At 42.6% G+C, this 14,449-nt stretch overlaps 1 protein-coding gene across 1 annotated transcript in view; it reads right to left on the bottom strand.

The window, feature by feature from the left end:
* The window catches only part of fat3a (FAT atypical cadherin 3a), a 116,553-nt gene that overhangs the window by 40,040 nt on the left and 62,064 nt on the right, over window positions 1–14,449 (bottom strand). Inside the window, exons 7-14 of the mRNA XM_029445966.1 lie at window positions 11,792–12,067; window positions 10,785–10,995; window positions 7,942–10,670; window positions 6,449–7,814; window positions 2,462–2,658; window positions 2,079–2,232; window positions 1,736–1,969; window positions 68–457 (exon numbers count right to left, since the gene is read on the bottom strand). Of these exons, the coding sequence (XP_029301826.1) occupies window positions 68–457; window positions 1,736–1,969; window positions 2,079–2,232; window positions 2,462–2,658; window positions 6,449–7,814; window positions 7,942–10,670; window positions 10,785–10,995; window positions 11,792–12,067 (5,557 nt within the window). The remainder of the gene's footprint in view (window positions 1–67; window positions 458–1,735; window positions 1,970–2,078; window positions 2,233–2,461; window positions 2,659–6,448; window positions 7,815–7,941; window positions 10,671–10,784; window positions 10,996–11,791; window positions 12,068–14,449) is intronic.

Here is a 14,449-nt window from a genome sequence, read left to right as displayed (position 1 = left end):
TACTGTATGTATTAGGTGTGAATAAAATGAGCGATGACTAGTGCAGGGATGTGGTTAGCACACTCACCGGTCAGTGGGTGGATGTGGAACTTTCCATGCTCGTTGCCTGATCGGATACTGTAAGTGATCTCAGCGTTGGTCCCAATGTCTTTGCTTGCAGCATAAATTCTCAGAACCTCAGTGCCTACTCCCACGTCCTCCGGCACTGTCGCTAGCTGATCCCGGCGCTCAAACACAGGCGGGTTGTCATTGATGTCCAGCACAGTGATAGTTACGTTGACCAGTGAGTAGAGGGGCAGAGGTGAACCCTGGTCAGACGCATGGACTGTTATCTGATAAGCCGGTTGGACCTCACGGTCAAGAATGCGTTCCAGGACCACGATGCCTGAGGACTTATCGATAGAGAAGGAACCGCCTGCAGAGTCGGACAGGGAGTAGACCACCATGCGGCCCAGACCTGCTGCAAAGCCAGAAGAGAAGTGTCAGTACGCATGAGAGGTTTAAAGGCCTCAGCGTGCCTGAAACAAAGTGCTTGCCGGATTGTGTTCCTACGTCTCCAATGACTGCTGCTTCTGAGTTTTTGAAACAGACAATCCCACCTAATTATGTAGTGAGTGGCCAGGTGTGCGGAGGTGTTAAAGCCGGCTGGGTTTTGCACTTCTGTCTTAAGCTTTCTTTTTTCATTCTTCCCACAACTACTTCTGTCACTTTTCATGTGAACAAGTAACAAAGAGAGTAAGTGTGCTCCGTTGTTGACACAGAGTTCTAATTTATTTACCGTAATTTCCAGACTATAAACCGCGACTTTTTCCCCATTTTTCGACCCTGCGGCTTATATAACGGTGCGGCTAATCTATGGATTTTTACAGCTAACGGCCACTAGGGGAATTCCTAAATCTATGGATTTTACAGGTTACAGTCCACCGGATGCCGGAAAAGAGCGCGCAAAAGTAAAAGTGGAACCGCGAGTGGTACGAGAGACAGACGGACATTACGAGAGCGAGACAGTTTGTGAGACACCCTCATTATGGAAAAAAGACGTTCAGTGGGAGGCGTGGATGACTAGTGGCGATAAATCATTCACCAAAACTGGTCGCATGCGAAAAGCAACTTTCGCTCAAGTTTGCGAGTGGATCCTGACAGCGTGGAGGAGTGTTAAAACATCCACGATCACCAACGGGTTCCGAAAGGCTGGAATGCTGCGTGATGAAGAGGAGGACGCCGCCACAGCTGAGGCCTTTCAGAGGCTGTTCGATTCCGACAGTGACGAAGAGGAGTTCGTTGGTTTTGAGAGCGACATCGAAAGAGAGAGGAGAGTGGCTGACGAAGCCACCCTGAGCCTGTTCGTTTCCGACACTGAAGATGAGGACTTTGGTGGTTTTAGTACGCAGGAAGAAGACGAAGATGAGGATTAATGAATCCCCTCTGTGCACGAACCCTTACATATGGTAATTAAATATTAAAAAACCTGCAGCTTATAGTCCAGTGCGGCTTATAGTCCGAAAATTACGGTAACCTTTAATTAGCACCAAAAGTTGGTTTTATTTATTTCTCACTTCACTTACTCATCTGATCTCTTTATGCTTTGTATCTGCCTCTGCTTCTGCTTCCATTCTAAACTACTTTTGAATTGTGTCTTCTGCACTTTTAAATGAATGCACCATGAACTCTTTCTTGTGAACAAAAACATTTGAAGCACTAATTGCAGCAGTGGTAACACCAGTAGCAGTGTCACCTTCATCAGGGTCTATGGCCTGGATGCGGGTGAGCAGGGCTTTGGTGGCGGTGTCTTCGTAGACGCTGGCGGTGTAGTGTGTCAAGGTAAAGATGGGCGGGTTGTCATTCACATCAGTAACTGTCAGCTGCACCTCAGCACGGCACCATCGCCCACCACCATCAGTTGCCTGGGCAACGAGCCGGTAGTAGGGTGTCATCTCATGGTCAAGAATCACAGATGACTTGACCTCACCTGGACAGGTAAGAAACAACTGGTAAAACATACAGAGATGGAGCATTACGGTGTCATGAGAGTGTGTCTCACAAGTGGGTGGGTTTTCAAAGCCACAAAGCATGCATACCGGTGTCCGGGTGAATGCTGAAGTCCTGCGATCCAGGACCATGTAAGGAGTACTGGATCCAGGCACTGACGCCTACATCTGCATCTGTAGCTCCAACCCTCAGCACCACACTGTTGACTGGGAGGTCCTCTGGAATGGAGGCAGTGTACACAGCCTGCAGAGACACACACACACACACACACACACACACACACACACACACACACACACACACACACACAGCAAAGAAAAATGAAATGACATTGCTAGAAGTTGGTGAAGCTTCTAAAATGGTTTCATAAACAGTTAGCTGAGTCAAATAAATGTCGTAGGCCAACAAAGCATTTAAAACTAAATGCCTTGTAATTGCATCTATCATTTAAAAAGAGCAGTTATATTCATACCTGGTCACAGATGGGGTTGTTGTCATTGGTGTCAATGACTGTCACCTCCACTGTTGCCTGGGAAACAAAGAGTCCATCGCTAGCAGTGACATTGATGATGTAGAGGTTGCGTTCCTCCCTGTCCAGTGGCCTCTTCACATACATCTTCCATTCACCCTGAACCAGACCCAGTGCAAACACACCACGATAGTTTCCACCTGGACAACAAACAAACAAACAAACAAGCAGACACAGATACAGGACATTTTAGACATGTAGGCTTAAGTTTGGGACTGATTTCCCCACAAATTGCTGATCACTACACATTACATAAACATAGCTTCAGAGTGGCATACATTTCAACAGAAAGTCATTAAATGACAATGCTTATGTAAGACCACTACTCAGATCAGGAGGCTTTATCAAAGTAGGGCCGTCTGCAGACAAATATTACACAGGCACAATTGTAAGTTACTTTAAAGTGTCATATCAGTTTTCAAATAAGTAGTAATCCATTTGTTTGCAGAGGTGGGACAAAGTGATTGTTTTGCAAGTCACAAGTCTCACGTCTTGGCTATTAGGTCCTGAGTCCCAAGTCTAAACCAACAAGTCCCATGTCAGACCTAAGTCCTGAACGTTGTGTATCCAGTCCTAAACAAGTCATACGCACCCCTCCCCAAATGTATTGCCATTTAAAACATATTTATTTTAATCAGAGTAACATTTAGTATAGTAAATCAAAAGTTGGTAATAACCTTAAAAACTAATCCAGTATGTCTTGGTTTTGATATTACAGTTACAATCATTTGTCATTTGTTAACTGAATGTTTTGCATGTTGCCATCTGTTTTTGTTGACCACAGAAAGGTCTTTTTATTTGAATGTGACCTCCCTCGTTGTGCAACATGCCGTCAGAAAAATTGCTGCGCACTTTTTAATTTTAACCTTATAGGTTGGGGAGAATATCAACAGGCTATGATCCAAGTCAAGATAAAAGTCATTGAGTCAAGAACTGAGATCGAAAGTCATCAGATTCATTCTAGTCTGACTCAAGTCATGGGACCCCAGCCCACACTCCGTTGTATTGTAAGGTGCTTCTCTTATTCTATCAAGCCTTTAGGTAAACTAGGGCAAACAGCTTCACGCACAACACATATTGAAGTGCATACATTTACTATAAAGACAATGTCTTGACCCACTGCACACTTGGAAGTAACTGTTTGATTAAAAAAAAACCTCTATAATTAAACAAGTACTATGAGGGGTGGCTTAATGGGAACAGTATAGGGAAATTAATGTTGCAGTAGTGGATAAAGGTTGGACCATAATACTGAGGATTTATGAGAGCACTGGGTGGCTGCTGACCCAGTTAACTGGACTGTCAAGTGGAAGAAGCACAATCCTGCACCCATCTATCTCCAGCCAGCTCTGTCCTCTCTCACCCACCGATGGGTGGAAGAAAATACAGTGTGAGCAGTGTGAATAAAAGGATGTTTTAGTGAATATATCACAATTACAGTGGCAATTTTAAAGGAAGTTCAACTGAGTGACACATTTAAAACTAGTTTAAAAATCAAAACTTTACATGTTAATTTTTAAATAATATGAGTCCACATACACATTCTCTCTCACATACACACACACACACATACACACTGTATATTTACAAACAAAGACCACGCCACAACAGAGGATTCTTAAAGGTTTAATGAAGTGAGGAGAAAAACTCCTTGTCAGTCTATATGACATCATGTTCATTCCTCTTAGTTTGTTTGTAAGAGGCACATCTGAGCGAACCACACTAGAGCTAAAAGGAACATTTGTTAATTTATTTTCTTTGATCTTGACAAGCACAGGTGTGAAAGACAACCCAAATACAGTGCTTTGTGCAGTTAGTATTTACATAACCCTCTCTGTGGCACGGTATGTTATATCAACACTACATTATTTAGCAATACTATGTACCAGGTGATCAAACGTTCATGTCATCTATGTCTAATAAATATTCACATGCAGTCACACAAATAAATCCTAGAAGCTTAGGAAGTGGCAGAATGTTAGCACCTGGAGTAGGGCTGTAAGGGTTGTGTATTTGTGCCAAACAGTCACGGTACCGGGGTTATGATAGCACCCAGCAGCACGTACATACACGTAATATAGATTGATGCACGTTATGCGGAACCAAAGATAACAAGCTCCCAGTTCTGCAGGGAAACCTTTACCTGTACATCACTAACAACATATGCTGAGGTTAGCACAACACACTGATTGGCGTGCAAGTTAGTCACACTATGGTGAGGGCAAATAAAACAGCTTGAATAAATACCGGCGGGTTTACAGTGAGCTACAACAGCAGCTGAGAGAGTTGTGTATAAGACAAGGATGGTGTGTTGGCGCACCATCATTGTAGGGTGAATGGAGACACATCGAACATGCTAACAAGCCGTGTCATTTTTTATTTCATAGCATAAGTGCTTTTAAGTTTTTAAGTCTATAGTGACCTATTGCTGTTTCGGAAAGTGTTTGTTCAGTGTTTAGAATGTTCCTTGTTTTTACAATGGAAATAGTAACGTTGTACTAAAGTACTACCTCAGTACCCAGCAAAAGGATTTTGTCTGTCAATCACCAAGGAAACTGCTGAGCCAATAATACATCTAGACTAAAATATAATACTGTGAAAAGGTGGTTGCAAAATTCAAATCAAATAATGTCAGGAATATCAATATCACTATAAAATAAACTGAGACAATCTTTTCATAGCAAGAATGTATGTTTCTCTATGTTCTATCTTGATTTGCTATGGAACTTTTATATTGAGTAACATCAAGTGGTTCTGTCTTGAAATGAGAGGTCATATTTGTCAGTAATTTCGACAGCTCATTTGCTTAGTTTTGCTGACATTTTTGTTATCTAAATATTATTTTTTTCTCTGCCTGCACTGTAGCAGTAGCTCATTCCTCCTCGCCTCCTTCCTCTTTAGCTGTCAACTATAAGGTCACATCACTCACATGTCTATCATTCACTCCAGCTGATACTCATTACAATGCCATTAGGGGAAGGATTCCTTCCTATTAAAAGTCCTTCATTAGCTCTCTATCTCCAGTTGGCATAGTAGTCCTTTGTCTTAGTCTCCTGGGAAGGCCTAACTTCATTATTACTGTCTGCCGTGTCTGTCAGTCCTTTGATCACTGTCGATATTATTAATGGTTATTCTATTCAAGGTACAAAATATCAAATTCAATATCAGACATGCTGCAGTCTTTAAAACTATTCTAACTCTATTTACTACTTCATTGACCTCTGAATAACTGTAACTGGATAAATCTCACAGGATGCTAATATGCCATGAACATATCATCACATATCAGTGAAACTAAATGGCTAAATAGCCTGACATGCAGGCACCCATCGTGTACAACTTCTCTTCTCATGTTCATTCATGAATGTAGCAATGGTTAGGAAATTCAGAATACTAACATGTTTGATGACTACTGTATTCTGAGACAGCAAGACACAGAATGCTTTTCAGCCATCTATGATTGCAGACAGTTGAGCCATAATACACAGCCCAGTATCCCTAGGAACTTAGTCTATATTGTACGCTTCCACACCTCATGATGTATGTCCATCACCAAAAAGTAAGTGCCTTTACAGGAAGTCATGTGCCCTCTATGTAGCAAAGCCTCAATTAAGGATGTGGTGGTCATGATGGAGAAGGCAGGAAGGAGATATTTGCCTAACCATAACCAACTGCTTTAGTTGCCCACCCTTAACTTAACTATAGTTTACTTGCAAAAACAACTTTCCCTAATGTTAACTATATCAAAGAGGTCATACAGAGATATTGTGGGAAAAAAAGAAGTATAAAAACTTTGGCATTAGATGGCATACAAATTCAAACAAAAACTTAATTGGACATGATCCAGAGATTTAGAGAATTGTCAAATATCAATGTTCTTGTCTGCTGATACGGTTGCAATGCAATAATTACAATTACAGTGGTACTCACCAGTGATGTGGTAGCTGACTTGACGGTTAACGGCAGAGCTGTCATCATCTCTGGTGTTCAGCACAGCCACCACTTCGCCTGGCGGGTCACTCTCCTGAACTGAACCAAAGTAGCGTTTCTCCAGGAACCTGGGCGGGTTGTCATTGATGTCTGATACCGCTATGGTCACAGTGGTGGTACTGGAAAGAGATAGGGTCTCGCCAAGGTCAGAGGCTATCACTGTGAATGTGTAGGATGGATTTGTCTCATGGTCCAGGTCCTTGCGTGTGGAGATCCAGCCTGTGTTGCTGTCAATACTAAATGTGCCAACTAACATTTCTGAATCTCCTTCTGACTGGATTAATGTCCCAAGACTGTATGTTACCTGGCCATTTGCCCCGGAGTCCGGGTCTAGCGCTTGGACTTGAATGATTCTGATTCCAATTGACATTCCCTCCATAACTGTGGCCTCATATGAGTTGGCTTCAAATGCTGGTTTGTTGTCATTTAGATCCAACACTTTGACTTCAATATCAACAGAAGTCACAGAATCCAGCTTAGCCTGTTGTACAATGGCAGTGACTTTGAAGTGGTATCCTTTTATTGCCTCATGGTCCAAGGGCTTATCAAGCTTGATCACACCTGTATCCTTTTCCACCACGAACATCCCATCTTGGTTATTTTCTCCGATCTCTCCGTTAACCAGGGCAAAGGTAGCAGAGAGTGATGCATATCCAGTGTTGAGGTGCACCGTCCCTATGGCTGAACCTATGGGGGTGTCCTCTGGCATGCTAAATAAGTATTGATGTTGGCTGAAGGAAGGAATGAAGGCATCTGGAGAAAGAACATGGATGTAGACAGACACAAGAGAATGCCGGACTGGATGACCTCCATCCACAGCCTTCACAAAAAAAGATAATACAGAGTTCCTCAAGTGGCTGAAGCTGCCTTTAGTCACCATCCAACCATTGTCTGGGTCTATCTCCAAAATGTCTACCACAGGGACATGTGCCTCACTGTAAAGTGAATATGTCACTTTTGCATTTGTGCCATCATCAGGATCATAAGCCTGAATTTGTGTCACCATAAAACCTTTAGCCACATTGGATTTGACTGAAGCTCGGTACTCTGTGGCATGGAAGCGAGGTACATTGTCATTATCATCCAACAGAGTAACTTGTACTGTACAGTAGGAGACACGTCCACCTGAGTCCTGGGCTGCTACTGTTAGAACAATGTCTTTATTTGCTGGGTCCTCACGATCAAGTTTTTCTACAGTGGAGATCTGACCATTTGCATCAATGCTAAATTGGTCCTTGCCCATATCATTAACAAAGGAATAAGTGATGTGACCAAACACTCCAGGGTCTACATCCGTTGCTTTCACCTGAAAAAAAAGAGTAAGTCAATGCAGACATGAGTATTTTATAATTACAGCACTATATAATCAATGTTTCTTCTGAGACACTATACAAAGGTAAAAAGAAAATTCAATACATTTCAATAGCACTTACTTGTATAACTTTGGTTCCCGCAGCAGAATTCTCTCTTAACTCTGCCTCATACATATTCTGTCCAAATACTGGACTATATAGGTTGGCCCCCAACACCTCAACATGAACCTGTGCAGTGCTGGTGAACACCCCATCTGACACTGAAACATTGAGGCTGTAGGCAGGCTCCATTCTTTGCTTAAGGTGGCTGGACAATGTGATGACTCCTTTCTTTTTGTCCATCACAAAGTTCATTCTTTCATTTCCTGACAAAATGCTGTATTCCAACTTGTCGAAATCCGAGCTATCAGCATCTGAGGCCTGGACACAAGTTACAAAGTGACCCATAGGTGCTAACTCATTCACGTATGCCTCATAGAGTAGCTGATTGAAAACAGGTGGATTGTCATTCATGTCATTAACCACAACTGTGACTGATACTTCACTACTCAATGGGGGGAAGCCATTATCGGTGGCCCTCACAATGAAGTCATACTTCTGGACCAGTTCATGGTCTAGCATACGTGCTGACAGGATTAATCCACTGCTACTGTCAATGTGAAAGTAGTCTGTGCTGTTATGCACATCTGAGAAGATCTGGTAGCGGACATCATTGTTCTTCTCTGAATCTTTGTCAGTGGCAATAACTTGAAGTGCTGGAGTTCCAATCATGGCTGTTTCAGACAAAATTACCCTGTAAGACATTTTCTGGAAGATTGGTGGGTTATCATTTATATCCTGGACAACCACATCTACATCAACTTCAGCACGGGCACCAGTCAGATAGTCCGTGGCTCTGATGGTCAGGTGGTACGATGATGCTGCTTCGTAGTCCAAAGAGTGGATGACACTTATGACTCCAGTATCAAAACCAATGTCAAACTGAAGGGATGGGTCTCCATCAACTATAGTGTAGATGATGCTTTGACCTTCAGGACTAGTGGCATTAATGCCGAGGATAGGTGTGTGCACAGCCACATCCTCATTCACAGAGACGGAATAAAATGGTTTATCGAAGACAGGCATAGCTTTATTGACAACTGTGATGGGGAACTCTATAGTAGATGAGAGAGGTGGATAACCACCATCTCTGGCATATATCACCATCTGATATTCCACATTGGACAAGTCAGACTCAAAATCTCTCTTTAGGTTGAGACCACCTGTATGCCTGTTGATCTCAAAGTGACCATGGTCATCCTTTAGATAGTAAGACACCTCTCCATTAATCCCTTTGTCACCATCTACTGCCATGACCCTGAAAATGTGTGATCCTGGCTCAGCTTCTACTTGAACAGCTGCATAATAAGGAAGTCCAACAAACACAGGGGCATTATCATTTATGTCCTCAACTTGGACTCTAACTATAACTCTGGCCACGTGCAGACGGTCATGCTCCCTTCTCGCCTCGACAACCAGTTCATAGAATTCATGCTCTTCACGGTCAAAGGGTATACCTGTGGTTTGGATCACACCAGAAGTTGGACGGATTCTGAAGCTTGTGCCGGCATTTAACAAGGTGTACTTCAATGGTTCATTGAGACGGTTTCCCACAGCATTGACCACAGCCACTTTGGTGATATTTGATACATTCTCTTGAATAGATGAAGAGTAAAGGCTATGAGAGAAGCTGAGACCAGAGTCCAGAGCTTCTCGGACAAGAATAGTCACCAAAGCTGTGTTGGAAAATTTCCCATCTGAAACTTTGACACTAAAGCGGAAACGTTCTTTGGAGAAGTTGTTGTGTTTGACTGTGATGACTCCACTGGAAGGTTTGATGGCAAAATGTTCCAGTACGCCATCAGTTAGAGAGTAGGTGAGCTCTGAAGGGACATCTTGGTCAGGGTCTATGGCTGAAACCTGCAATGCTTCTACTCCCACATAGGTAGGGAGTAGCAGAACTGTTTCATAGGCATTCTGGGTGAATTGAGGTGGTGAATCATTAGTGTCAATGACTTGTATTCTGACCTCTGTTGGACTGTCTGCTGTCAACTGTGGCCTGCCATTGTCCCTCACATGGACATGAAAGTGGAAGGTGGCAAATGTCTCATGGTCTAGATTAGCAATGGTTCTAATGGAGCCAGTTCCTGAGTCCACAGTGAAGAACATTTTTGCAGTGTCCTCAACAATCTGGTAGACCAATAGAGCATTTTGGTTGCGGTCAGCATCAGTGGCCTTGATTACGAGAGGTGAGTCATCTGAGTTCAAGACCACACTGTTGAGTGGTGCTGCCTCGCTGATGCTGCCATGATAGTGAAGCTGCTGGAAAACTGGTGGGTTATCATTCTCATCCACTACCTGGATTAACAGAGAAGCATTGGAGGCCATCCCAGCCATGTTGGTAGCCTGGACTATCAAGGCATAAAATGCTGTAGTCTCATAGTCTAGAGACTTTTGAGTGGTAATCACTCCACTGTACTGATTTATCTGAAAAACACGATCTGCGTTGCCCTGCTTGATGTCATAAGTGAGGGTTGACTGGCTGACTGCATTGACTGTGGTGACGGAGGTCCCAACCACAGCATTCTCTGTGATTTCAGCCTGGTATTCAGGCTGAGGGAACTTTGGTCCAGCATTGTCAGAGAGGGTGACAGCTATGCGCGCTACAGTAGTGGTGGACAGGGGAGGGGAGCCATTGTCAGTGACTCTGACAGTGAGAACATAATGTCCTATGCTAGACAGGTCCAAGTCACGCGCAACAGTGATGATACCCAGAACTGGTTCAATATGGAATGCATTTCCAGTGTTCCCTGTTGGAAAATCAAAAACAATGATATCAATGTGGTAATTTTTAGGTTGGGCAATTATTTATATAAAACATTTCAACATACAAGAGCAAATATTTAGCTGTCAGAAGTGCCTACCTGCTTCAATAGAGTAGTGTAGCTCTGCATTCTCGCCTTTGTCTTTGTCCAGGGCAGTCACCTGGACCACAGCTGATCCCACTGCTGCTGACTCATAGACTGAGCCTTCGTAAAGCGCACTGGTGAAGATGGGTACATGGTCATTTATATCATCCACTTCTATTAGCACACGAGCCAGGTTCTTTCTGTATGGGAACTCCTGGTCCTTCACCTGTGCAGAAAAAAAAGGAAGAAAAAAGTAATTATTCATGGTCACTACGAAGTAAGTAAAATCTGAATATCATGTAACTTCAAAATCTCAAATTTGCCAAATGACAGAAATGTCCAAAGTATGATAAACACAAAAACAATATGCAAAGTATCATCAGACCAGCACTCTCACTCTTACACTTTCCTTTGTAAAAATATCTATATATTTTTTAATTATAGGTTGTGAAAAGGAGGCAATGTGGCACCTTGTGTACACCACATTGTATCAGGTCCAACAAGAAGTGCTTTAGAACTGGACAAGTAAGGTGTCTAATTGGCTTAATATTTTGTAATAACAATCAAACAATATAACATATTAAGATTAAGAACTGAGTTGTCTTATTGCCCATATTCCACTATTTTTATACTGAGAAAAATAAACATGTAAATGAAAAGGTGTCTTCTGTAATCCTTGTTGTTTGTCTGCTTCACTGAAAACAAAACTGTTAGCCCAACGAGGTACATATCAAGTCGTGAGATTTGTGTACCAACATACCTCTTTTCTTCAGTATAACAATTAATTATAGCTTGCAGCTATAATTGCCTGTTGATCTGACCAGTCTGGATACCATCATCAGGATGAAAGCAAAAGGGACTGAATGACCTCAAGATAAGACTTTAATTCTATTAACACAAGCATGCAGACAAGACTGGAACCCTTCAGTGGAAACTGATGTGTTCAAAGAGTCACAGCTGTTAGCACAAGGTACTAAATATATAAATATAAGTAATTGGAAGAGACAGTGACAAAGACTTACAATGACAGTAAGGATGTGCTGGGCACAGGCCTCGTGGTCCAGCCTCTGAGCAGTGTAGATGGTACCAAGGGAGGGGTGGATGCGGAATAGACGCATGCTACTGGGGTCTATGGAGCTCTGCAGAGAGTAGGTCAGCCGGTGATGCTCATCACGGTCCGACGCCAGAACTTGGACCACCTCAGTGTCAGGTGGCGTGTCTTCAGAAATAGTGACATCATAGGTTGGTTGGGAGAAGATGGGAGCATTGTCGTTGTTGTCCATAACAGTGATGTGAACCTGGAACATGAGGTGCATTGACAAATAGAAACGGAAGAGAGGGATGAGAGAAGACATCATTGACAGAGTTATATTATTCTGCTCTTTCAGAGCTGATATTTTGTAGATATTTTCAGTATGAACATTTTATATTGGTAGGGAACATTTGGCCATGTTGAAAAACATTTCCTCCTCTGTTTAATAAAAATACCTAATTTGGGAATTTAAATTTCCTTCAAAACATATGGACTAATGAAGATTAGTTGCATATGAACTTAATTAGTAGGAAACAGGATTGGGGAATCAGGTCTCAGAGTTTTTCTGTCCTCATTTCTTAACTATTATCATCTCAGCAACAATGATGAGGTCAAATGGATTCAGATATTTCTGTACAGTAACAGGAAACTACAGGATGAAGCTGTCTTCTCGGGTTAGTGCTCTTATTTGGTCTGTCACTACTGTTATAATTGTCCCGTTTGACTTGCTCCTTCTGTATCCCCCCCCTGAGGGCTAAAGTACTTTGTCTCCAGAGGGACATGAAAGGTAGTTTTGCTCAACTAATTTACCCTCTTTAAAATGTTCATACCAGGGACATTTCAGAACAAAATCAATGTATTTTAATGGGATTGTTTCATCAGTGTATTCACTCGCAGAGTCAATGCACATTTCTATGGAGCTTTCATGGACAGATCAACTTTAGCACATAAATTAGTGGTGTTAAGAAATACAAGATGTCTTCAAAACACTACTCATATCACCTTTACTTGACTATCATTCGTGTCATTGAAATAACAATAATGAACAGAGTTGAATGTGTGCCACGGTGCAGATTGCAGAGAAGTCATGCAGTTGCTCTGTGTCATGACTCATGGAAAGTTCCTGAGTCACAGATGACTGATGATGAAACCCAGCTTGAGTCAGGAAAACATAGGAGGAAAGCAGAGACCGACAGGTAGGGAGGCGCACAGAAGAGTCAAAAGGAAATGAAAATGAGAGTAGCTTTAATTTGACCAAACTCGGAGGGGACACTGGGCTGCAGCAGTATGATGAACCTGCCATTTTTATCAAAGGTATTGGAAAAAGTAGTTGCAGCCCAGCTTCAGGACCATCTCAAAGCCAACTGCCTCTTTGAGAAATTCCAGTCCGGTTTCCGTTCCGCCCACAGCACCGAAACAGCTCTGGTCAGGGTCACAAACGACCTGCTGATGGCGGCTGACGCTGGCTCCCCATCTCTTCTCATCCTCCTGTATCTGACTGCAGCGTTCGACATGGTCGACCATCAGATCCTCCTTCAGCGCCTCCACTACATCTTTGGACTCTCTGACTCCGCCCTGAGTTGGTTCCAGTCCTACCTCTCTGGAAGAACAGAATATATATCCTTGGGCGGTGCAAGTTCGCAGATACACCCAGTAACCTGTGGTGTCCCTCAAGGGTTGGTTCTTGGCCCCACTCTGTTTACCCTCTACACTCTGCCCCTTGACCGTGTCATCAGCCAGCATGGAATACCATTCCATTGCTACGCTGATGACACACAGCTATATATAAAAACCGACCTGATGCCACATGCAGCCCCACTGTTGACATCTTCATCATCATTATCATTATCATCATCATCATCATTGAACACCTGCCTTGAGGAGATAAAGGCTTGGATGAAAGACAATTTCCTTCAATTAAATAGCTCAAAAACAGAGGGTATTTTAGTTGGCACACCACACCAGGTCCAGTCTTCCCCCATAAAAGGAACCACACTAAGCTGGTTCAAGTCCTATTTATCTGAGCGATCTCAATTTGTATGTGTTAATGATAAATCCTCCATGACAGCCAAAGTCAGTCTTGGAGTTCCGCAGGGTTTTGTACTTGGACCGATTCTATTCACCTTATATACGCTTCCTTTGGGCAATATTATAAGGAACCACTCTATAAACTTTCATTGTTATGCGGATGGTACCCAATTATATCTATCAATTAAACCAGATGAAACCAATCAATTGGCTAAACTTCAAGCATGCCTTAAGGACATAAAAACTTGGATGTCTAGCAACTTTTTGATGTTAAACACAGACAAAACTGAAGTTATTATACTTGGCCCTAAACGCCTCCGAAACGCATTTTCTAATGACATAGAAGCTCTGGATGGCATTAACTTGGCCTCCAGCACCACTGTAAGGAATCTTGGCGTCATCTTTGATCAAGATCTGTCGTTTAACTCCCACATAAAACAAATCTCAAGGACTGCCTTCTTTCATCTACGTAACATTGCAAAAATAAGACACATCCTGTCTCAAAATGATGCAGAAAAACTAGTCCATGCATTTGTTACTTCAAGGCTGGATTACTGCAACTCATTGTTATCAGGTTGTCCCAAAAAGTTGCTTAAGACTCTTCAGTTGATCCAAAATA

Source organism: Cottoperca gobio, chromosome 13 (genome assembly GCF_900634415.1).
Source record: "Cottoperca gobio chromosome 13, fCotGob3.1, whole genome shotgun sequence".
Classification (NCBI taxonomy): Eukaryota; Metazoa; Chordata; class Actinopteri; order Perciformes; family Bovichtidae; genus Cottoperca; species Cottoperca gobio.
The sequence above is the reverse complement of the archived record's forward strand: the minus strand, read 5'-3'. Positions and strand labels throughout refer to the sequence as shown.